We start from the raw sequence: 25875 nt of genomic DNA on the forward strand, positions 1-25875 counted from the left end.
GAAAAAGTCACTATGCAATGTTCTTATAATAATTTATATACAGTAACATACCTAACAGTATCCTAGAGACCATTCTCTGGTATTAGGTCATGGGAGTGGGGGAGTACTGGGGATAAAAAAATATATATTCTCAACCTAAGAGAACGTTTCTATAAAATCAATTTCATTTTCAGAAGAAAGAACAAAGTAATTGTACAAATTAGGTCATCTTTTACTTAGTAAGAATGACTATCAAATTACTCAATTTTGAAATATGCTTATTTTCAGAGTTGCCTGGCATACCATACATCTCTTTACTCATTCGTTCTTTTCTTTTTCTTTTTTTCTTTTTAATTTACTGAATTGAATGCAGAAGATATCGTGTTAACCAAAACATAAAATGTTTCTACTCTTCAAGAGGTCTTTTCTAACATCCTCAATTTGTCTCAAGAGTTAATTCCTACATTGTTCCTATATATCTCTATCATAGCGCTTATCACCAATTGTTCAGTTCCTCAATTAAATTAGGTACTCCTTGAAGACCAGGACCATATTTTCAGTATCTCAATCTCCTCATTACCAAGCACCATCTGACAAATAATAGATTACTCATAACGTACAATGAATAAACCAATAAATAAACAAGGGAGCCTGTAGTCTAGCACACACAGAAACACATAGATACAAGTAGAACAACAAAACCTAAGATGCATTGGGATAACAGTACTCATAGGATACACAAGTAGCACTAAGGAGTCATTAGATCACCTCTAAGGAAAGGAAAGGAGTCAAAAAGGCTTTTGTTCAGCACATGATGTTTAAATAGTATCTTGAAGGATAGAAGCTAGTCAAGAGCACTAACAAGGAAAAATGATTTCAAATAAAGAGTCATGAGCAAAGCCAGAGAAGTATAAAATAGCATGTTATGATCAGAAACCAGCAATTACATTGGTATGACTGAAGCATGGGGTGACAGAGAAATTACCCTGGAATATGAATCTGGAATGGGTATGGTAGAACTAGGTCAAGGGTAGGAAAGCAAGCAGGTAAATAAATATGCCAGGCCAGGGTGAACTTTGTCCCATAAGCCATGAGGAATCCCTGAAAAGGTGAGAAGAATAAAATTAAAGAATAAGATTTGCTTTTAGAAAAATTATTCTAGGGGACATATAGAACAGAATGAGAAAGAAAAGATAGGTGGTTGGGAAAGTAAAGTTAGAGATAAAAGAACAATTAGGAGACTACTTAAACAGTCCAAGTCAAATATTTAAGAGGACTTTAATGAAAAAAAAAGCTGAAAAAAAGAATCAATATGATTTTGCCATCAATTAGATTTAAGGAAGCTCATTTACAAATAAGCGCAGCCCTCATTGTTAAATAGGAGTAATTAGTGCTTATCTCAGAGAAATATTATGACAACTATCTGAGATAATATATGTAAAATACTAATACAATGACTGCCAAAGAATAAGAACTCCAAACATGGCAGCGATTGTTTTATTGATGTTAATATCAGATTTGAATCCAGCTTGAACATTTACTCCCTGTGTGACAATGATGAAGTTGCTTAATTCTCTGAGTATGCTTCCTAGTATCCCACAGGTTAAGTACTATTTTGAGTTTTACAGATATAACAACATGTTTATGAAGTGTTTATAAGAATTTAGACAAATGTCTGAAACTTTATTTTTAAGAAAAAGACTTATTAAAAGAAAATAGGAGCTGAAAATGATTCTCAGATTTCTGATTTGGGTGAATGGTGGTATTATCACTCATTCAGAGAAGGAAGGTCCCTTAGAAAGCCAATCATCATGACTATTCTCTCTCAAATCCTTTAAGATGAACTAAGTGTTCTTCTAGGTGTTCTGAAAGTACACTACATATATTACAACACTCACCTTGGTATATTTTAACTATTTTCATGTCTATTATCCTCAGAAGATACTGACAATATGTAAGGGTAAAGAACTGTGTCTTTTATTTCTACATTCTCAAAAAGTATGATGTATCTAGTATATAAATAGGCTTAATATATGTAACCTAAATAATTAAAGATAAATTAAAGGAGACATGGATATATCCTTTAATGAGTCCAGAGAATATTTGGAAAGAAGGGTATTTCCAAAAGATTTTACCTGCTATTCATCAAGTAGAATGTAAAAACTAGTTAAGTTATGCTGCTCTTTTCTAGTGAAGTCTCACTAATAGAAAGTATTGAAATGCAAATCTGTAAACCAAATGGTAGAGAATAAACTAGGTAATACAAACAAAAACAAATTACTCAAAAGTTTCCAACTTTCCCTTTCACTATGACTATATAAATGTAGCAGTGCCATGTTGTGAAGGTCTAATACTAAAACTTTCAAAATCAGAGGTGAAAGGAATAGCAAAAGTTTTCCAGAATATTTATGTATATAGTCATAATCTCAGTATTTGTTACATTTCCACTGTTTCATACTATACCTTAGATGAAGGTCTTCTGAAAACTTCAGACAGGCATAGATAAATTCCTTAATTTGGTTGTAAACTTTTGGCACAAATTCAGAAAAGGGAAACTTTTTTGGAAATGGTTGCTGTAAATACAAGAATTAATGAAAGCAAGTCGCAATGAATATATATTGAAGACACTTGTAAATTAGTTAAAATGCAAAAAAAAATTTCTTCCACATTGTGAACTGTCAGCTTAACAATCTCTATTTAAGTAAGAATTCCCATAAGTTTCCCGATACTAAAAACAATAAGATATAAATTTAAATAAACAATAATTCAAATGTCCTCCAAAACATGAAGGGATAAACTGTGATACATATTTCACAGTTAAAAAAAAATCTATTGATAACATGCAACACCTTGTATAAATCTCAAAAGCATTATGCTGAATGAAAGAAGCGAATCTCAAAAGGTTGCATACTATGTAATTCCATTTATGTGGCATTCTGGAAAAGGCAAAAGTTGATGGATAGCAATGAAATTAGTAGTTGCCAAAGACTGGGATGAGGGGAGGGATTGATTAAAAGCGGGCAGCATGAGAGAATTGGAGGGATAATGGAATTGTTCTGTGTCATTATTGTGGTGGTACACACATGACTTAATGCATTGTCAAAACCAACAGAATTATATAGCACACAAGGTGAATTTTACTGTATATTTTGAGGAGAAAAAGTCCTAAGAGTCTAATAAAACTAAGTATTTCAAAGCATAAACCAAATTGAAACACTCCCAGTAATCCTCCCAAATACTTCAGAGGAGATAGGACCCCAAAGCCATCTACTGATTCCCAAAACGGGAACTTCTGTTCAAAGCCCAAAAAGCATCCTCTGAAGGTCTTCTAGAGTTCCAACCCACTGAGTTAGAGGTAACGCCTTTTATAAGACTGATACACAGAAAGCTTGTAAGGATACCAAATTAAACACAGAAGTTTATTTTAAAGTATTCCTTACCTTTTCCAGCTCTGTATCTTGGAATGGGAATTGTCCCGTCACCTTTTTATACATCTCTTCACTTGTTACTGGTATAGGACTGTAGTTGTCAGAATCAAGTATGTTTCTATAAAGAAAATGAAGGAAGAAAGCAAAGGAAGGAACAGGGATGAAGGGAAGGAGGGAAAAAGGAAGGGTTAATCACTATAGTGATCACAAGAAATTTTCAAGTGAACACCAATGGTTGTATATATTCCACAACCCAAAATAGAAGTCTATTCCTTCTAGAATATGGCTATTTGGCTTCAGAAAAGAATGTCTTTAAAAGAAGGCAAAGAAAACTACATTCTGAAACAAATGGAATGCAATTATAAACATGATCTCACAGCATTTGAGATTTACAGATGAGACAGAAAAATTTAAGGAAACATGTTGAAGCCTTAAGGTGACTAAGAAGTAAACAATAAAAGAATGTGTGCTCTGGAAAAGGCAGAGGTTTCATTTGGACTTTTTGTATGTTTTTAAATAAAATATATTTGAATATGTTCTTTAATCCTATACTAGATCTTCTTTTCTAACTTTCAAAATTGGCAGATGAGAAAAAGTAACTTCTATAATAAATTACATTCATTTACTTCATCTACTACTCTATATTAAGGATGATTTTTTTTCCATTCATTAGGTTCTGACTCCTTAACTAGACTGAGGTTCTATAAAAGCAGAGATACTACTGAAATCAAAATAGAAATTTACTGAAGATCAGATTTAAATTGATCAGATGCTCTTAAGATCATGACTATATCATATTATTAATTTTCAAGGCTCCTATATAGATAATCCTCCATCAAATACAATTGTATCATGAGATAAATCTGGTTTTTAAAAATACAAATGTTCATATTAATATATAAATGAGTTTCATTATTTGAATATCAAAGACATGTTCATAAATTGTGAAGAGTAAGCTTAAAGGGGCAATGTAATATCTTAAAGCTATAAAAATTTGAAAACAGGGTAAGCTGACCTAGGGAAGGGGTCTTAAAGTAAGCAGGAAGATCACTTTAAGTAAATGAATAATGGTTCAAAAGGTGAAGAAACTCATGACATGGAGTGTATGCCAGGAAAACAGTCCAAGGAGACATTTGTAAGTGGGAGATATAACAGAATAACTTATTATTGTATGCAGGTTACGATAATTATTTAAATAATATACTTCAAATATTGGATTGTAATAGGACTCTTCTCTGTGGGTGGAGAAGATGAGGAATCGCATGAGTGAGTCTTCGAAATAGGTTTCAAAGAACCTAAATTATTTAAAAGGGCTCAAAAGTTACTACCATATGAATGAGTTGTAGACTAAGCATGTTCCTCAAAGAGAAAAGAAAAAATTGAATAATAAAATACAAAATGATAACAGATAGTATAAATGAAGGTATTTGACATTTATTCAAAGGAATTTTTAAAAAGCCACAATGGGATTTGGAGACTCCCGCATGGCAAATATTAACACAATGAGATTGGATATCTTGGGAATGTTATTTGGGATATCACTGCAATTTACTTGAATTAATTAATTGTAAGTTGGTTCATAACTAGAAAATACAAGCCATGTATATGTGTTGTTCACTACATCTGAAAAAATTTATACATAAACACATGTTGTACAACATACATATGCAAGTGAGTGTGTGCATGCACACATACACAAAGAACTAAAGATAATTTCTTACCTGAAAATACCTGCCCACTTCTTTAGTAGAGTTTCACTATATTGATCTCTGATTTCTAACAGCATATCAAAAAGCTGATTTACAGGAAAACCATAAACCTGAAACAAAATAAGAAAATAGCTTCATTATATAAGGTCACTTTTTTTAGCAACGTAGGTGATTAAGTACTGAAAGATATTTGTGTTCTTTGGTCAACAATTTAAATGAAATCATGATAAGAATCTTTCATTCCCACCTAGTATCTAGTACTCAAGAATTAAAAAGACACATACCAAAATATTTAAGCCAGTCAGAAAAAAAAGATGAAAATTTAAATCAATATATGCAGGATACAACGTCATCTAAGCTTTCCCTATGACTCCTCCTATCGTGCTTATTAGCAACTATAAGGAGTAAGGGAAGAATTTAACAATGCTACCAATCTCACCTACTGTTCCAATGCTGTTCTACTGATATAATATGTGGTTCAAGTCAACAATTACTCAAGATGGCAGTTAAGAAACTCTAAAGTCACTCAGGCAGTATATCTGAATTAAGGACATTTTGAAAAACTAAAGTAATGGCTGGTTCAATTAATTGGTTTGCTCTAATGAGAAAAAAGGGAGATGGGAACTATTTATGGGAACATAAATAGTCAAGGTGATGATAAGGAAATGCTATAAAGAGATAAAAAATAATCTAGCTCCAGGCAAAAACAAAAAACAAAAAACAAAACAAAACAAAACACAACTCAAAACTAAAAGGTACTTATTCAATCTTAGGTTGAGAGCAAAAAGATTTAGATCTGATGAAATACTAATCTAGGTAAGTATGTATAAACGAAAGTCACAAACCTGAAGTGTATCAGCAAAAAGCACAATGAGGTTCTTCAAATCTAACACGAGGTTTGGATCGGAGCAGTAAGACTAAAGGGAAAATAAGACAATTAGGAAAACATCTTAATTATTAGAAATAAAACTAAATTTCGATTTATTTATTTAATGCTTCACCTGGTGAACATCCTCTAGAAAGGATCCAACCCTTTCTTGGTTTAAGGTAACACCAGATTTGGCCAGGGAAGAGCTAAGTAGAGACTCTAGTAAGCCATGATCTACATTTTTAACACTTGGCAATTTAAAAACACACTTCTAAATAACTCTTCAGTTAAAGAATAAGTCAAATGGACACTGAAGATTATTTTTAAATAAACAACAATGAAATACTTCAAAACCTATGAATGTGGCTAAAGCCATTTTCAAAATAAATTTATTTCTTCTATGTAAACCTTAGGACAAGAAAAGGAAAATTAACAAATTAAGCACAAACTCATGAAGCTAGGCCGCAAAAGCCAAAATAAATCATAAGTGAGAGAACAAATTGATAAAATTAAGAACAGAAATTAATGACTTATACATGCCATGAGTGTTTGATCAATTAAACCAAAAGCTCAAGTTAAAAATAATATTAATAAAATAGACAAATTTTGGGCAAGTCTGATTAAATAACAAAGAGAAAACAAAACTAACCAATACACGGAATACAAAAGAGAAAATAAACATAAATACAGAGGAAAATAAAAATTATAAATAAAGTTTACTTATAATATCATAACATCTGAAAACTGAAATGACATGGAAGATAAGATTCTGTAGGCAGGATACAAGGATACATATGCCACTATTTTAAAAGTTCTGTAATCTCGATATTCAAATTCTCTTAGAGTTTGGTTACTTACTCTCTATTTGATATCTCAGTTCCTGAAAGAAGTGTGTTAAATTCTTCCACAATGGTTTGTCAGTTTCTCTTATTACTAACACTTTTTGTTTTTATATATATCGGTGCTTGCTTTGTCTCCTGTAAATGGGCTATTATCTTTTTGGTGGGTTAAAACAATTATCAGTATAAAATATTCCTTTCTTGTCTCATTTAATGGTCTTCGACTTCAATTCTATTTGCCTCGTAAAATAATGCTATTTCTTCTCTTTATTTTAAATCTTTTTAGGTAACCTTAATGTATGAATCTCTCTCTCTTAGTAACCAAACTATAAAACTTGCTAACTCTTTGACATTTCCCATGATTACTGACGATCTGGGCCTATTACAGCCAGCCATTTTAGTTTTCTATTTACAATGATTTCTTCTTTGCTTTGTTTCCTTTCATGTTTTTCATTGGTTAAATACTTTTAAATTATCTTATAGCGATTATTAATGTTATAAACTTGCTGTCCACTGTTTATTTGAAATAATCTGGAATTCATATTTTAAAACCTTTCCTTTGTAGGGATTCTTAGTAGCATTAAACTTTTTGAATAAATAATCAGTTATTTAGATGTATCTATGAGTTTTACTCTTTTTTAATACATTTTATTTAATCCTACCTCATCTTATATTTTGGATTTCTTTTTCAATTATTTTGTAGAATACCAATAAGAAAGGATAGGTGTAGCATAAACTTTCAATCCTGATACATTTAAAAATGCCTTTCTTTTGCCCTTAAACTAAAATATAAAATTTCAGATGTGAGCAAATTGTCTGCTGTTATTTACCCAGCTTGATACAAAATGCATCCTTACAACTTTAATAATCTAGTCTTTCTTCACAAAGAATTTTCCTTCTTTCATTTCTTTAATTATTAAAGTCCCCACCTTTGTGACTGTACTTTTCTTCTTAATCTCTATTGGATACAACCAAAACTCTACATGAATTATCCATGTTTCTTAACTTCCTTTTCATATTATCCATCTCTTTGTGTCTTTGTGATATATTTTCGGATATATATTTGACTTTATCTTCTTGATCACAGAATGATATGCAGTTTTTTCTGTTTAATTTTTAAATTAAATTTCATCAGTAACCGTGGTAATCATAAATTTCAATGAAAGCAATGTTGACCTTTGATTTCCACCATTCTTTGGCTTGCTTGCTTCCTTTCCCTTCTTGCTACATTTTTAAAATTATGACTACAATATATAGAGAGAAAAAAATAAGACCTATATGTACAATTTTACCAGGCAAACAAAACTGAACAGTACCAACATGCCAGAAGTTCCCAGAGGTACTAATCACAACTGCTTTCTTCCCCACTCAGGGAAATAATATCTTGCCTTTTATGATAATTTCCATGTCTTGCCTTAGTTTTTTGTTTCTTTGTACGTTTTAACCTAATAGACATTTTTAGAGCAGTTTTGCATTTATAGATAAATTGGGCAGAAAGTACAAAGAGTTTCCACACACCCCTATACAAATATACTCAAGCACCCTTTCTCCTATTATAATGTCTTACATTAGCGTGGTACATTTGCTACAATTGATGAGTCAATAGCGACACATTATTGTTAACTAAAGTCCATAGTTTATATTAGAGTTCACTCTTTGTGTTTTATAGTCTATGAGTTTTAACATATGCATAAGATATGTGTATAAAGAGAATTGATTCTGTATAATAATTTTGTATTAGGAAACTTGCTAACCTCTTCTATTAATTGTAGTAATTTCCCATAAATTCCTTTATATTTTCAGTGTCCAACATATATCATGTGCAAAAATTACAGTTTTGTTTCCTCCTTTCAAAGGTTTATTTATTTATTTTACAAAACAGATACAACTTCAAGTACAATAAAAATAGGCACAATGGTAATTAAATATATTCGTTACAAGTTTTTGAGGATGACTTTTATCAGATTAATAAAATTCATTTATGATTCTAATTTACTGAGAGATTTTACCATGAATTTATGGTGTGTTTAATTAAATGCTTTTCTTTATCTACTGAACTTTATAATGTTTGTCTTTTAATCTATTAATACATTAAATTACATTAACAGACTGTAATATTGAAACAAGTTTGCATTGTTACTATAAATTCAATATATTAATGTTGTTTGTAAGTTTCTGGGTTTGGTTTTCTAGTATTTTGTTTAGGATTTCTGATCTATATTAATGAATGAGCCTGATCTATATTTATGAGTTCATAAGTTCTTATACTATCCTCATCTGGTTTCATAATATCAAGATTACACATACTTCATAAAATGAGTTCGTTCATGTTTCCTCTTTTCAATTCTCTAAGAGTTTATGTAAGATAGGAATTGAGGATAAAACTCCCTAGACATGGGAGATTTCTTTGAGGGAAGAATTTTAACTGCTTTTTCTTACTTCTGGCTCAGCTACTAACCTGAAAAGAACAGTCCTTTCTAGCTTACTGTGGGTAGGGTACCATATTAGACTCTCCATCTTGGGCAGGCCCAATAGGCTGTCAAAATCTAAGTTCAAATTGTCTGGACTAACAAGTGACCTCAAGGCAAAGGCAGCTTAAGTGTTTTGCCTATCTCTTTGGACTCTCAAAATTTCCTTTGGGTTTGGCCTGGCAATTCCCTAATATGCTTACTAAGTGCTCTGAGACTTAAAGAACATCTTATGTTACATAAATACATATATACACATACATAAAGTAGCAGTTTTAGTTATTTCCAGCTGAATGGTTAGAATGAATAACCTAGCCTCCTATATTCCCAAAATGAGAAATGATTACTACTTTGTAAATGTTTCTCCTAGACCACGAATTATTTGTATTGGCTAAAGAATAGCTAGCTATTCTCTTTGTTTATTGTTGTCTTCTATTTGGTATAATAGGTTTTCCTCAAATATTCTAAGACTCTTGGCTGTTTGTTCATGTTTTAGAATTAAGGACTAGGTGGATTAGTATGAATAACTGGTAAGGGTTTCACCCTCTGCAGTTTTAAGTAGGTTTCCCAAAAATCTGACTATAGGCTCTTTATATATAGGTGGAACAGATGAATCACTTTCTTCAAAAAGCTATACTACAGAACTCCGCTGATCATGCTACTGTTTTTATGTAGATGGTAAGGCTGGCCAAAGGAACTGGGTAAGCAGCTGGCTGGCTAAGAATTTTGGAAAGCAGAACTCTACATAGTTTCCCTCATGATTTCTCCTAGTAGACCCATTCTTGCTCATTATCTTTGTTGACTCTGAATTTTGAGTATTCCTATATTCCACTTGGAAGGATGTCTCCTACTTTGACAATAACCACCACTACTATATTTAATATAATTATTTCTTGGGTTGTCATTATTCTGATTCCATCTGTTCTCTAAGTTTGAAAAAATTTTTCAAAACTTCTGGCCTTTGATAGTACTTTGCAGAGTTTCTCTTTTTAGTTTGCTTTTCCCCCATGTTATTTCAATAAGAATCTGGTGAGGAGATCTGGAAGACATATATGCTCAGTATATCCTTTGATTCAAAAAAACGAAATATGTGTGTGCCAGCGGATGGGTTTGAAGTGGGTGTGTATAAAACCATTATCACAATACACACTCTTCTCTACCAAATAATAAAAATGTGAGTTTTTAATATCTATAAAACATGAGTTTTCCTGGCCACACAGAATTACTTCGTTCCATAATTTTTAATCTTAAAAATACCTTTTCAGTATTGTTAAATGATCTGTTTATCATACTATTAATAATCATTTTAGCAATTATATTAGCGGATCTAATATTGAACCATTCCTGATATGATGTATTATTAGCATGTTATTCTTTTAAGATATTGCTAAATTTGAATTTTAAGTGAGACAGCTTGTGTAAGATGGTTTGTTTTAAAATCAGCATGAGACTTCATTACACACATTAACATCTGAAATATTATCTTCCAAAATATTTCCAATTTATGAAATGACGAATAATCAATTCAATCAGAAAAAGTAAAGAGTAGTTTTAAATAGGGATATAGAAAGTTTGAAAAATATTTAGATTTTTGACAAATAAAATAATCACTCATACACAGTTCGTTTCTGAAATTTGTTTTGATGTTTGGGTTGTTCTTATTTTGCTTTGCTTGCTGGATAATATAACACAATAAACAGTGTCATGAAATAGAATTAGCACTTGTGGCATCAAGTACTCTCTCTCATAATGGATAAAATGGTTCAGTGAGTAAATGTGGGTGATGCTAAGTTATATTTTAATAGTTCTCTTGTGATACAATTCCCATACCATACAAGTCACCCATTTAAAATACATAATTGTTTTTAGTATTTTTGTATATTTGCAGATACATGCAAATATAACCACAGTCAATTTTAGAACATTTTCTTCACCTCAAAAAGAAAGCCTGTGTCCTTTAAGCCACCTTCTTACTTTTCCTACCTAACTCCTAGCCCTATGCGACCACTAATCTACTTTCTTCCTTTGCTGATTAATGCTGAACTATTGGGGGAGGTAGAGAAGGCATTTTCATTCATTCTTCAATTCAAAAGAACAAACAGTCAATCCACAAGGAGTAACTCCATTAAGATTAACTTTCTCCATACATTTACACTTTAAATAGCACACTTGGAAAGTGTCCTGCTCCTAATCACATCAAATGCAACTGCATGATAAAGAGAATACCTTTTCTTGCTGAGAGAGTCGTATAGATTTGTCAGTCTCAAATTTATCAGTCACACACAAAAAGTTAAGAACCACTGCTTTACATAAAAGAAACCGCTTAGAAGAAATCTAAGTTTTCTAAAAGGAAAACAGCTTATCCCAGAAAAGAAACTGGTAAAATCAATGAAATAGACAGACATAAGATAAACAAAATCAAGGACTGCTACAGAATGAGAGCAATACTAGTATTATATAATCATATATATATATGTGATTAGGGGGAAAAGAATCTTCCTCAAAATATAACCTGAAAACAAAGCAAAACAAAACAAAGAACCAAAAATAGAACTTAGATGGAGAGCATATAAAATATTTTTCCAAAAGATATGAAAGCAAATAAGTGAGAAAAATATATATATTACTGGTTTAAAAAAAAAAACAAACAGATATTGAAATATGTCAATTATCTCCAATTAAATTTACAGATATACTGCATAGTAAAACTATAGGTCAATTTTGGTGTCGGGGATAAGAGGTGGAAGGGATATGACGAAGTGATTCCCAAATTAATCTGGAAAAATAAGATAAATAGCATATTTTTCAAAGGATTTCAGGGGATATACACGTCCTATAAGAAATTAAACCATACTATATCAGATGTAATAATCAAAACAATGTTATATTGGCTCAAGACATACAGAGAAGAAAAAAAAAAGGGGGTGGATCATAGAGCCTAGAAACAGAGTTTAGTATTTATATAACGTATTATTATAAGATAAAGGTGGCCTTCAAAATATGTTGAGGAAGAGCAGATGTTGTGGACTGAATGTTATGTCCCCAAAAATTCATATGATGAAACTCTAACTTCCAGTGTGGCTATATTTGGAGTTCGACAGTTAATTAAGATCAAATGAGGTAATAAGAGTAATAAGGTAATAATCTAATGGGATTGATGTTCTTATAAAAGAATGAGGAGACACCAAAATACACTTGAGGAAAGGCCGTGTGAGGACATGACAAAAATGAAGCCATTTGCAAAACAGGAAGACGGTCCTCACTTGAAGCCAACCATGCTGGTACCATGACTTCGCCCTACCAGCCTCTAGAACTGTGAGAAAATAAATTTCTGTTGTTTAAACCACCCAGTCTATGGTATTCTGTGATGGCAATCCGAGCCGAATAAAACAATAGATTATCACAAGAATGTTACTGCAACAGATGAATCATTTTAAAAATAATTAAAAGATAGAGCCCAACGTCATACCCTATACTAAAATAAACTTTTTATGTTTGTAATTTATATGTAAAAAAGAAACTATAGAAATATTAAAATAAAATATAAAAGGTAATTACATATTCTTTAGAATAAGGAATATAAATTATAAAGTTAAATACATCAACAAATTTAACTACGCAAAAAAATTTTAAACTTCTGTAAAGCCATGGAAAGCAAAACAAAGGTTAGAGATACATGAAACTAAGAAAAAATATTTACAACCTACATGTCAGACTAGAGATTAACATTCAGATTAAAGGCTAACACCTATGTTTTACTAATAAATACTAATAAATAATAAATATAAAATGCCTATTAAAATATAAGGCAATGCTGATGAATAGGATAGTCTAAGAAGATGTACAAATAACTAAAACACATGTGAAGAGATTTTCAATGTCAGTACTAATCAAAAAACATTAAAATAAGATTTAATTTCTGACAGTAAAAGGAATAGGAAAATAGAAATTCTAACAGATACTTAGAGTGTTAAATGGTTCTACATTTTTGTAGAGCAAATTAGCAATATGCATCCAGAGCCTAAGAAATATATAGATCATTTAACTCACTAATTTCACATCTAAGTATTTATCTTAAGTATAAGCAATTGTGCAGGGATATTTTTATAAAAATATTCACTGCAAATTTTATAATAGCTAAAAAAAGTTTTTTAAAAGCTTATCAAATGGGTTTTTTGTAAATGGCACATTCCTACAATTTACCCTGCCCCCACCCCAAAACTACAACCAAAAATAAAAGGCAAAAAATATTTGCTCAATAATGGCATATCCTCTTTGGTTTCAACTTATATATAACAAATCTCCTAGGCTTTGGTATTTGGATGGCACAAAGGCATCTCAAAGTAATCATATCCAAATGCAACTCATGAAATCCCTACTCCAAACCATTGAAACCAACACCATCATCCAAGTAAGGAAAGCATAAACCTAGGCACTGCCTTCACACTTCTTTTACCCTTACTTCTTATATCTGATCAGAAAGTACAACTAATCTTATTTCCTAAAAGTTTCTCTAATTCATCCACATCTCTTCACCACTCATCTATTATTTACCCAGAATAATCTTTTCAAAATGCAAATCTGATAAAATACATCAATAAATCAGAGGAACTCATAATTAGGTTAACTTACTGATATGTTGTAAACATTTTTTTCAAAATGTAAACTATAAACTCCAAACCAGTATCAACAGGCATTATAACAGACAATATGCAATAGCAGCTAAGAACATGGGCTCTGCAGTCATAATGTCTGGTTTCAATCCAAGCTCCACTATTTACTGAGTAATAGTAGACTGGCTACTTAACCTCTCTAAAGTTCAGTTCCCTAGACTATAAGGTAAATATAATAATACCTGCTTTATAGGGATACCGTGAGGATGAAATATATATGAGTATACATAACAATGTTTGAGACCATAGTGAGCAATAAATAAATGTTAGCTACTGTTTTCTTTTGCAAAGAGCATCCACAAAAGTGGATGTTAGAACACAGCAATTTGAAATGGTTACTTCCATATGTCTTTGAAGAACATAGCTCCAAATGGGTGATTTCATATGATACACATGATTATATTAAAGCACTAAAACAATGAATAGTAAATAGATAATAAGCTCAAAATAAGAACTTCTCTTGGGCTTCTTACATACCGAGTGGGTACGGAGTGCTGCGATGGTTTTTGAAAGTGCCATTTCCCATAGTTCATCAATGTAGGCTCTATTTACTAAGCCCTGGGTTGTATGTAAAATATGATCTTCAACCACAAAAAAGCTAAGATTGAAGAGAAAAGAAAGCACAGCTATAAAAAATTACAGTTTGAATACTATCTCCAGGGTTTGACGAACATTAAGAGCTGCCATCAAATTCTAATAGTCATTTTTTTCTTTAAAAAGCTATTCGGTTTCATAAATGAAATCAGATTTCTTGGACTTAGAATTATGTCCCTGATCATGATATCCTCTTAACAACTTTTACAAAAATTAGAGTTACATTTCTGTTAAATGTTAACCTTGTTATACAACAATTTAAAATGCAGGAAAATGTTTATAGGTAAAGGAGGCTAATTTCACTATATTAAAGACATCAGGCCATTAATATATTTTTAAAAACCAATAGATTTTAAAGAGATAATGTTAGCTAAAATACACATTTTTTTTAAGAACCCAATACACAAAATACCGAAATAATTCCCCTTATCGTTATATGGACTTCTTCATTCAAGTGTTGAAAAGATGTCTCATGAAGGTTAAAAAAAAAATGCACACTTATTTTTTACTATTCAGTTGTGATTTTTTATTTTTATGCATTTAAAATGTATTGTCAGCTATCTTGCCTAAATGTTTATATTAATTAAACAATTCTTTAAATAGGGAATATTTATTATATATTTTAATTAAAACTATCAATTATATTAAAACAATCTTAATCTGAAAGAAAAGAAAGAAATATCATGGAACAAGCCAATTTACTTCCCTTTCTTTTAACTCAAAGTCATTATTTTGCAATTAGAATAAGATGCCTGTATTTGGGGTGTTTATGTGGGAACTGCAATTTCATGCTAGTACAGATACTCTAGATGACAGTGGCAAACTCTATAGCCCATGGGACAAATCTGGCCCACTGCATGTTTTTGTAAACAATCTTTTTTTTAGAACATAGCCATTCACTCATTTACATATTGTCCATAGCTGCTCTTGCATGGCAACAACTGAGCTGAATTGTTGTGACAAAAACTTTATGGCCTCTTAAGCCTAAAATACTTTACTATCTTGCCTTTTAGAAAAAGTTTGCTAACTTTTGTTGATTATTTGGTTCCCTCTTATCAAAAATGGTTAAACAGAACATCAAATATAATAAGATTATAATTCAATGTTTTTCTCCCTTTATCCACAAAGTACTTTCCAATAATAATGAACCAGTAAGATATTTCTTCAAAATCATCAGAAAGTCAAAACTTAATCTTGTCTAAAGAATTAAAAAAGAAAATTAATTTCCCATTGAAAACTTGATTTATTTTTCCAAGTCTCAAAAATTTATGTATTAAAAGTGTATAAATTTAAATGCACACACATACACATACCTACCCTACAATTTGATTAAAATATTTCCTGTAGCCATCTAAAGTTTCATGCTGTAACAAAGCAAAGAAGAAAAAAGTTATTGTTTCTGTTTTGATATATTAAGAGAGTTAGTATCAGTTATTTAATTTCTTAAGACTCAGTTCCCAAGACTATAAGGTAAATATAATAATAGTACCTACCTTATAGGGTTACCGTGAGGATGAAATGAAACAATACATGTCTAGTACTTAGAACAACGCCTGACACACAGCAATCAATGGGTGTCAGAGTTGCTATTTTCTTACTGTGAGTTACATTTATCAAAAGTGGTCTTGTACTGACGGTAAAAATAAATTATCTAAAACAAAGTAATTAAAAGATACCAGGGAAGAATAGTGAAAAACTGAGAAAAGGGAAGGCGGTGATCCTACCATGTTAGATGGAGGCTGGAGCACCAAACGGGCCTGTTTTCGCCTCTGTTTTCGGTAGTAGTTTTCAAATGTTTCCCGGGCACCCTGTAAAACAAACGAAAGAGTCTGACACAATTGGATCAATTACTCTAATATTTCATGGGAAAAGAGATGTTCCCAGGTCTGGAACTGAGGCAGCATACATTTCTCAAAATTTGCTATTTTAACAATGAGCGTCATAGAAAAAATAAAAAATAACTATCACCATTTATTGAATTTACTTAGAAATCTCACAGGGATGACTACAAAAAATTCTTAAGAGGAAACTACCAGAATTCAACTTCCAACACACCAAAACTGGTTTCTGAATCAACTATCACAAATTCACAAGAATGAGAACAAACCAACGTTCTCATAGGGCATAACAACAGTTGAGAAAATGTTCCTTAAAAAACTTCACAGATCATTCCAGGAGAAAAAATGTCCAGAATGAAAATAAATCTTAAGCAAAGGGCCAAAGAAAGACAGGAAAAAAGTAGGAACTGAAAACAGTAAATCAGTCTTTCCAGATAGAATATATAATCTAGCACAGGACTAACACCAAAAAAAGAAGAAACAAAACACTGGAAATTCTTATGCACAGTTTCCACTTTTCATTTAGGTTTCTGGGTTTAAAGTGAAGGGAGCTCTAATGAACAAGAGCTGGCTCATGAGCTCCGTAACTGAGTTGAATAGTGTCCTCTCAAAATTCATGTCCTTCCTGGGGTCTCTCAATATGACCTTATTTAGAAATAGATGTAGATCTAATTAGATGTAATTAGTTAAATTAAGATGTAGTCATACTAGAGTAGGGTGGTCCTTCATTCAATATAACTGACATCTTTAAAAGAAGAGTAGAAAAGACACAGAGAGATACAGAGAAACAACATGTGGTGACAGAGCAGAGATTAGAGTCGTAAAACCAAGGGACACCAAAGACTGACAGCAGCACCAGAAGCTGGGAAAACACAAGCAAGAATTCTACCCAGAATGTGAGAGGTAGAATGGCCTCTGGCACCTTGATTTTTGGATTTCCAGCCTCCAAAACTGTGACAGAACAAATTTATCCTGTTTAAAGCTACCCAGCCTGTGGTACTTTGTTATAGCAGCCCAAGAAAACTAATATAAGTTCAAAGATTCTAAAATATGATTCTCTCATTATGAAATTCTACTCTCAATTGAAGAAGATTTCTCTGAATAAACAACGGTGGAAAGGAAGAGACAGCACTGCACAGTGGTTACCGCCACTCATCTCGGAACGAGATGATTTCATTCAAACTGTGGCCCTGGCCCTTACTAGTTCTAAAACTCGTATGACTACTATATAACTTCCCTTCCAAATTTCACTTACATTATTTAACTATTTAACTTTCACTAACAGAGGTGCTGTGGTTTTCTCATTTGTAGAGATGCCAGCCACACATAGTTGCTATGAAGACTTTTACATCAAAGTTTTTAAAACAGTTGCAAAGCTTTTATTTTTAAAATTTTTCTTACCGACTTTTAGACGTGATAAATAACCATTATGAAAATGCTTGTTTAAAAATTAAATAAGATAAAATCAATGATGAAAGTAGATTCCTTGCCCATGTGAGAAAGTATAAACTCCCTGCAATATTTAGTTCAGTCTAAAGAATTTTATCCAATGCCTTCTTTGAACTGCGAAAGTTGATTTAAGGTACTAAATCAGGCAAACTCAATAGTGCAGCTGAGGAGTTGTCAAACATTTTCTGTATAGGGCAGGGTAGTAAAGATTTTTAGGCTTAGTTAGCCATACAGTCTTTGTTGCAACTACTTAACTCTGCTATTGTCGTGCAAACATGGCCATAGACAAAAAGTGAATGAGTATGGCTGGGTTCCAATAAAATCTTATTTGTAGAAATTCAAATTAGAATTTCATTTAATTTTCAAATGTCACGAAATATTGTTTTTTTTTTTTTATTTTTACCAACTATTTAAAAAGAGAAACCATTTTTGATTCACAAGTCATACACAAACAAGCAGCAGGCTGGATTTGGCCCATGGGTCACCATTTGTTGACCCCTGGTGTAACTTAAAAACAAAGGTTTTAAAATGCTAAAGTGATTGTAACTATACACACCTGAGTTTTGCTGCCTATAAAATGAAATCAAACATTAAGACAACTATTTCAAGGCTTTCTTAGTCCCTAAGTTAATGAGGTAGCAAATGATTCTATTTAAAAAATAAGAAGTGGAAACTGCCTGTTGGTTTGTTAAAGTTATTCCCTACTTGTCACCATTTCACAGTGTAGTGGTATTATTAAATGTCAATTATATTCTGTACACACTAAAGGGCTTTTCATTTTAAGGTTAACAGTCCTAAAGGCCCTTTATTATTCTGGTGTGATGTTACATATTCAACATGCTTTGGAGCCAAAATACACTTAGCTGAGAATTTAGGAAAAGCCTTCTCTCTAATTAAGACCACAGTATACTAATTTAATTATTTGTTATAAAGGATAGAAAATATACAAGATGAAATGTTATTTGAAAACCAAATCATGAACTTCTACTTAATTCTAAAGTAGATACGGTTTTGCCTTTCAAATATTCATTCAATAGACTAAAAACATAAGAAAAGATAAATTTATCTAACGGGTCTGGCTTCCCCAATTACAAAAAATAAGTTAGATTTTCCCTAGTGATTGCTAAATAAATTCACCTCTGATTATTCTATTTTCTGCCAATTTTGTCAACTCAATACTTACAGGTAGAATTTAAGAAGCAGATGTGTGACCAGTTCAGCTGAGTAATTGATGAAATGCCTACCTATTTACAAATAGGTCAATAGATGAACTATAGAGGTTTGCCACCTCAGATTCAAACTCCTTTAATCACTAATATGTTTAAAATTTTTTTTAAAAACTCAAAGATATAAACAGAAAGAAAACAAAAGGCAGATAAATGAAAATGTTTTTTTTTCATTTTATGTCATTAGTATTTCAGTGCTCGAAAGTCTTTGTAATAATTAATTAATACACATACTATCAGAGAAAAATAAGAAACTTAATATATTTAAAGTGCTTATTACCATGTGATAGACACTGTAAATGGTCCCTGTCCTCACTGAATCTACGGTTAGAGTCTACAGTGGAAGACTAGCAATTAAACAAGCAATTATATTAAAATAAACTATTCAATCCTATGGATTGTAGTGGTATATGCGTCTGTGTGTGTGTGTGTGTGTGTGTGCGCGCGCACCTGCACACACCCGCACATATGTATAGTGGGTGCGAGGAATGTCAGAGAAAGTGTCCCAGGAAAAAAAGACAAACTCATAATTGAAGAATGAGTCAGAAAAATAAGCCAGGTAAAGAGGGAAAAAATGTTCCTCGTAGAGACACAGAAAAAAAAAAAGCATCACACTTCCCATGAACTGAAAGAAGTTTTTCATGGCTGGAACTTCGAGATATAGGGGAGAAGGATAACAAGAGATAAGGCTGGAGGGCTTTGTAAATTATGTTAAGATACTCGGCCTTCAACTCTAAAGACAATAAGAGTTTTAGACACTTGGAAGTTGTAGTGAGTAGAATGAAGAAAGGGAAAATTAGATACAAAAAACATCAGTCAGAATCTGACATATATTTAGGAGGTGCAAGCCAATGATTGATTGCATATGGGCGGTAAAAGACAGGAAGGAAAGAAGGCTGATGTGAGGTTTCTAATCTGGGTAACTGGTTTGAAGGTGGTGTTCTTTAATGAGATGAAACATAAGAGAAGGAATATACAGTCAAATGTTATTTATAGATTTCATATTAGCAAATTTATCTACTTGCTAAAATTTACTTGTAACCTCAAAATCTACATGTGTGGCTCTCTCATAGTCATTTATGAAGGTATACAGACTGGTGGAAATTTGAGTTTCCACATCTTCCTAGCTGAGGTCAAATAAGGGCTCTGCCTTCTTATTTCAATTCACATACTATAACCAATTATTCTTTTCAAGTCTATCCAGTGCCACACTTTTTGCATTTTTGTGCTTCTTTTTTTTTTAATTGACGTATATTAGTTTCAGATGCATAACATAATGATTCAATATTTGTATATATTGTGAAATGATCATCGCAATGAATCTAGTTAACATCCATCACCTCACACAATCAAAATTATTTTTTGTGTGTGATGAGAACTTTTAAGATCTACTCCCTTAGCAGCTTTCAAATATATGTACAATGTTCTTAATTATAGTTACCATGTTGTACATTACCTCCCAATAGCTTATAGATTTTATAATCTTTTTAACCTTTTGACCACTTTCACCCAATTTCCCATTCCCCAATTCTGTTTCTGGCAACAACCCCCGCCCCCCACACACACACACCCCAAATTTTCTTTATCCATTCATTCATCAATGGACGCTTAGGTTATTTCCCGATCTTTGCCGTCGTAAATAATGCTGCAATGAACATGGGGTGCATTTATCTTTTCACATTAGTGGCTTCATTTTCTTCAGATTAATACTCAGAAGTGGAATTGCTGAATCATATGGAAATTCTATTTTTAATTTATTGAGGAAGCCCCACACTGTTCTCCATAGAGGCCGCACCAATTTCCATTTCCACCAATAGCGCACAAAGTTTCTCTTTTTTTCCACATCCTCACCAACACTTGTTATTTCTTGTCTTTTGATAACAGCTATCCAACAGGGGTGTCTCATTGTGGGTTTGATTTGCATTTCCCTGATGGTTAGTGATGTAGAGCACCTTTTCATGTACTTTTTCATGTCTTCCATTTTTGTGCTTCTTTTTGGTGATTTTTCCTATTTTAAATGGCCCCCAAAAATAGTACTAAAGTGCTGTCAAGCATTCCTAAGCTCAAGAAGGCAAGATCTGCCTTATGGAGAAAACACATGTTTTAGATAAGCTTGTTCAAGTATGAGTTATAATGTTGTTGGTTGTGAATGTGGTATTAATGTGTCAACAATACATACTGATTAATGTCTCTTTAATGTGATCAGAAGCTCATAGGAACATTAACCCTATATTTCCCTTGGGAACAATGGCTCAGTATTCATTAACTCAGTGTTTACAGTGATGTTACAGAACAGAATATCACTACCATAAATAACAAAATTGACTGTATCTGGGGGACTGATGACAATGACCTCTGTATTAGACATGTAGAAAGGGCTAGGCTAACAATAATGGATTTCAGAATCCTTAGCAGATAGATGGTAATTGAAGACTAGGAGAAAATGAGATAATCTAAGGAGTATCTCTATTATGAAAGTACAAAGAGACCTAATACAAAAACTCCAAGTGACACCAACAATTAGGAAATATATAACTTTTTCTTGTAATTAAAATACAACTTAAAATTCAATGTCAACTACTTAGAGATTTTTCTACTGCTCAATTTAAAATGGACAGTCTTACCTAACACATAACGCTCTTTTAATTCTTTGCATAGCACATATCTCCATCTGACATTATGTCATTTTTTTGTTTATCTGTTTCCTTTCATTTGGATGCAAGCTCCATGAGAACAAGTTTTTGGTTTGTCTTGTTTCTTGTCATGTTCCCAGCCCCTAGAACAATGCCTGGCACATAAATGGCTTTCGATATACATTTGTTTGAATAAATGATTAAAAGTATGCATAAAATATTAATCACTATTTTAAGACTTCTATTATAGTTACACTTTATCTTCTGTTGCAATGATCATTATAATTATTCCTATTTATCTCATCCTGTCATTTCTCTATCTTCATTTATTCTTTTAAATAATTTTGTTCCTGTTTCATAAAGATTATGCCTTCTTTATACCGAACAATTTTCTAAAATTGCCTTTTGGTTCTTATAGAAAACTATTTTTAGAATCATGTTTCCTTTGAATTTTTAGGATGATGTTCCTTGTCCCATTTTATTTAGTATGTTTTTCCAGATCTCATATTTTTTGTTTAGTATTGTTTCATTTTCTCACATGCTCAATTTTGAACAATAGGAGCTCATTCTGAACCAGTACTTTCCTCTAAGATTGGTTTATGATTTGTCTTTGGCCCATTCACCATTCATGTGGCTATAGATCTAACATCCTTATAGAAATGGTAACTCATAGCAGGTTGATGTGCCCAGCTCCAAAGCTGTTTCAAAGATAATCCACAAACTGCTTCCAGTGCCTAGCAAGCAATTGGCGTGCTAAGTTCATATGAAATATGGCCAAGCATTCTCCCACCACACAGTTGTCAGTATTTAACTCTATGAACTTCTAAAAATGAATGAAACCACTAGAATATAGGGGCTTCCTATCTGTGCTCTTGCATAGCACTATTGAGTATCCTCCAGCATAGGATGAATTGTGCTGCCACCGAAAGTCCCTCCTTCCCCATACTCTGGCAGCCTTAAAAAGGAGAATCCATGAAGTACAGGGGTGGACAACCAATGTATTCATCAATGCAGGATTGTACTTTCAAGTCAGAAGACATACGGTGAAAACGGGATAAAGTGTCATTTGACCTTTGGGATTTGCTCTGTTAAGGATGGCAAAACACACAATACTCTCGACAATTGAACTTTTCAATCCAATCAGCTCTAAAACTGGGAAAAATTTTATTCTAATTCAGACAACATAATGTTAATTATTATCCTTATTTGTCAATGCTATTGTAAGTTTTCAGACTTTAATGCATCTAAAGCATTTCAATAAAAGTTAAGAAAGACTTAGAAGCCAAGTGAGGCTTTGTTTAATATTTTCTAGGTTAAGTGTGTATATCACATCTGAAATTCAACATAAATACTAGAGTTTATAATATAAAGGAATCTGCACAACAAATTCTTTATCATTCACTTACAGAACAACTATATAAAAGCTAAATAATCACAGAATACACTCTAGTTTTACTTAATGCTAAAAAAAAAAAGAGAAAGAAAAGAAAAAATCCCCCGGCTCTGTTAAGCTCTTCTTCAATTTACTGGGTGCTTTATTTTCTAAATTCATATTTAATTTATATATTATATCATATTGTGTGATAAACTTGGAGAAGCGCTGATAGTCAAATGCTCCAAGAGCCATCGCCAATTCCCTAAGTCTAATGATTAATCCTATCACTAGATTTTACCAGGAAATAACCTACTCCTCCTCAGGCTATGCCACAAATTGTTCACTTTTTTAATATTTTGATTTTAGTTGTATTTTCTGTATTGTCTATCTCTTTTTAAATTATATTAATTACAAAATTTAAACATGTGACCAGACAATAAAGATCAGGCAAAGAGAGAAAATAAAAATTATTCATAATCATATCACCTGAAGATAACTACTGTTTACTTTTTGGTGTACTCCCTTACAGAGGCTTTTGTATTCTAAATAGATATTTCATATATACAAATATGTACAGTGAATAAACACATATAAAGAGGATCATATTATACATACTCGTTTCACTGACCTTTACATGCAAAAATCTTTTCTCGAACAACATAATTCAGTATGATCCACCTTTACTGCACAACACTGTTCCAACTTACTTTCTTCAAACACATGCTATAAACTGTCATACAAATGCTGGAACGAATGTGGGTTTTGAATGTTTAAAAAATAAAAATTAAAACAGTGACAACTTAAATTTCTCATGTGTGTAGACAAATGTCTGGATATAAACATAGGAAACACACACAGTATTATCACTCAATGTGGGCAAATGAGACTTTTTTTCCTGTAAAACTGGTAAAATGTATTGCTAACAAAGCTCAAAAGTCAAAGTTTAGCTACTACAGGTTACAAATGGATACGCGTGAAAGAAGTTAGGATCATGTGAGCCTTGCTTAGTGGGGGAAGGACAAATGAAAGACCTTATTATGGATTTGTCTTCATAAAAGGTGAAATGTATAATGCACAGGGACACTCTAAACATTTCATAGTTACTGAACCCCACCCTTCCAAACTTAGTAGTATCTATATGCTTAGTTTTGCAGAAGGGAAAAAACTTACGCTAGGGCAATATTACTTCACCTGGACAATGTGTCTACACAATAGACAAAGCGGGACAGATCTTCTATCCTCTTCATTTAATATTTACTGTGCCATTATCTGGCTAAACAGCACTTCATCTAGTGGTTTTTCCTGGTAACGTTTGATATGGGGTCTAACAGAGAATGGCTAAATCCTTCTCATCCATCGCAATAACAGAAAATTAACCCTTGGATTGAGAGGCAGCTAAAGACAAGTACACAAAGCACAAGGGAGGGGAATAGAAGGAGAGAAGCACACACCATTGTTCTTCCGGCTTTGACACAGGAAGCAGTATTTCCATTTGCTCTTGGGCAAAGCCTGTAATTTCACCACCCTGACTGCATCTGGAGAACTCCCTTTTAACTGTCCTGGCTGCCAAGTGAAGACAGGTTTATTCAGAGTTTTTTTTTTTAAAAAAAAAAAAAAAAGAAGGGGGAAAAAAAAAACCTGAAAGGGCCATTTTAATTTGGTTCCAAGTGAAAAGGGGAGCACTTTTCATAGGATCCCATAATGACATTCAGCGGGATATTACACTTCACCATATGGCTAATTTGCACAGCAGGTCCAAAGCAGGATTTTCTTTCATTAGAACTGCCCTAAAGATCAGACTATAGAAACATGTGTAAAGAACAAACCCAAGATGCCCCCTATTGCTTAAACCTAGAAATATTTGATTCCCACATGTAAAACCCCATTCAGAGAGTTCCCATGGCATGATCATTCAAGAATCACAATGGTGGTATGTGACAGCTCCACTTACCTATGTTAGGTCTTTGAAAAATTTCTAAAAATGTCTAAATTCAAGAGCTGCAACACTGTCAAAAAAAATTGTATATGGGGAAAGGATAATTGCTCTGGTAGATAATTTATTATTAAAATAAAAAGCCTTCCAAATTGCTCAATTTTTGATATCAATTAGCCTACAAAATAAATCTACATAAACTTCTGACCCTTCTTGAAGACAGCAAAGGTAGTCTGATGTTCTAACAGAATCCTATTTATTTTTAAGATGGCCCTTATAACTTGTTTGTCTTAGCATTTCCTCCTTCTGCCATATCCCAAGCCAGAGCCATAGAAAAGAATATCCCCTTCGGGAATGACAGCGTCTGCAGGAATTAAAAAAAAAAAAAAAAGAAAAAGAAAAAGAAAGAAATCTGATGTCTAATGATTATGGAGTAGTTGAGTCTGTGCTTTTGAAGAAAGTAAACATTATGATTAACAACCTTGGGCTTTGTAATTAGCTTCCCACTTCCAAGAGAGAGTGTTAATTTATTAAATATTTTAACAAAGAGTCTTTTATTATCAGATTCAGTACGGCTGGCTCCTTTCATTGCATTACCAATTACAACCAATAAAGCTTTAATTGATGACTACTTTTTATAACCTTTGACCCAAGGTGATAAACAGTTGTACCTTAGAAGTGAAAGGGTAAACCTCAAAGGGAATAGTGTCTTAATCATGCTTAGCAAACCAAACTGTTTAAAATTACAACCTACTTACCTGGCTAGAACAAAAACCCAGACTTCCTCTATGATTAAGGTAATTGATCAGAGAAAAATATGGATTTCACTTTTGAGATAAGTGTCCCTTTTGTTAGGGAAACCA

General features: G+C 32.3%; 1 protein-coding gene across 7 annotated transcripts in view; it reads right to left on the reverse strand.

The window, feature by feature from the left end:
• The window catches only part of EXOC6B (exocyst complex component 6B), a 514225-nt gene that overhangs the window by 248188 nt on the left and 240162 nt on the right, over positions 1-25875 (reverse strand). For all 7 annotated transcript variants that reach the window (XM_016130555.2, XM_016130553.2, XM_016130554.2 and 4 more), the window contains 7 exons: positions 16283-16366; positions 15876-15922; positions 14442-14562; positions 5962-6033; positions 5129-5226; positions 3420-3525; positions 2443-2552 (listed from right to left, as the gene is read on the reverse strand). In XM_016130555.2, the coding sequence (XP_015986041.2) occupies positions 2443-2552; positions 3420-3525; positions 5129-5226; positions 5962-6033; positions 14442-14562; positions 15876-15922; positions 16283-16366 (638 nt within the window). The remainder of the gene's footprint in view (positions 1-2442; positions 2553-3419; positions 3526-5128; positions 5227-5961; positions 6034-14441; positions 14563-15875; positions 15923-16282; positions 16367-25875) is intronic.

This window comes from Rousettus aegyptiacus, unplaced genomic scaffold, assembly GCF_014176215.1.
Source record: "Rousettus aegyptiacus isolate mRouAeg1 unplaced genomic scaffold, mRouAeg1.p scaffold_m13_p_7, whole genome shotgun sequence".
In the NCBI taxonomy this organism is placed as follows: Eukaryota; Metazoa; Chordata; class Mammalia; order Chiroptera; family Pteropodidae; genus Rousettus; species Rousettus aegyptiacus.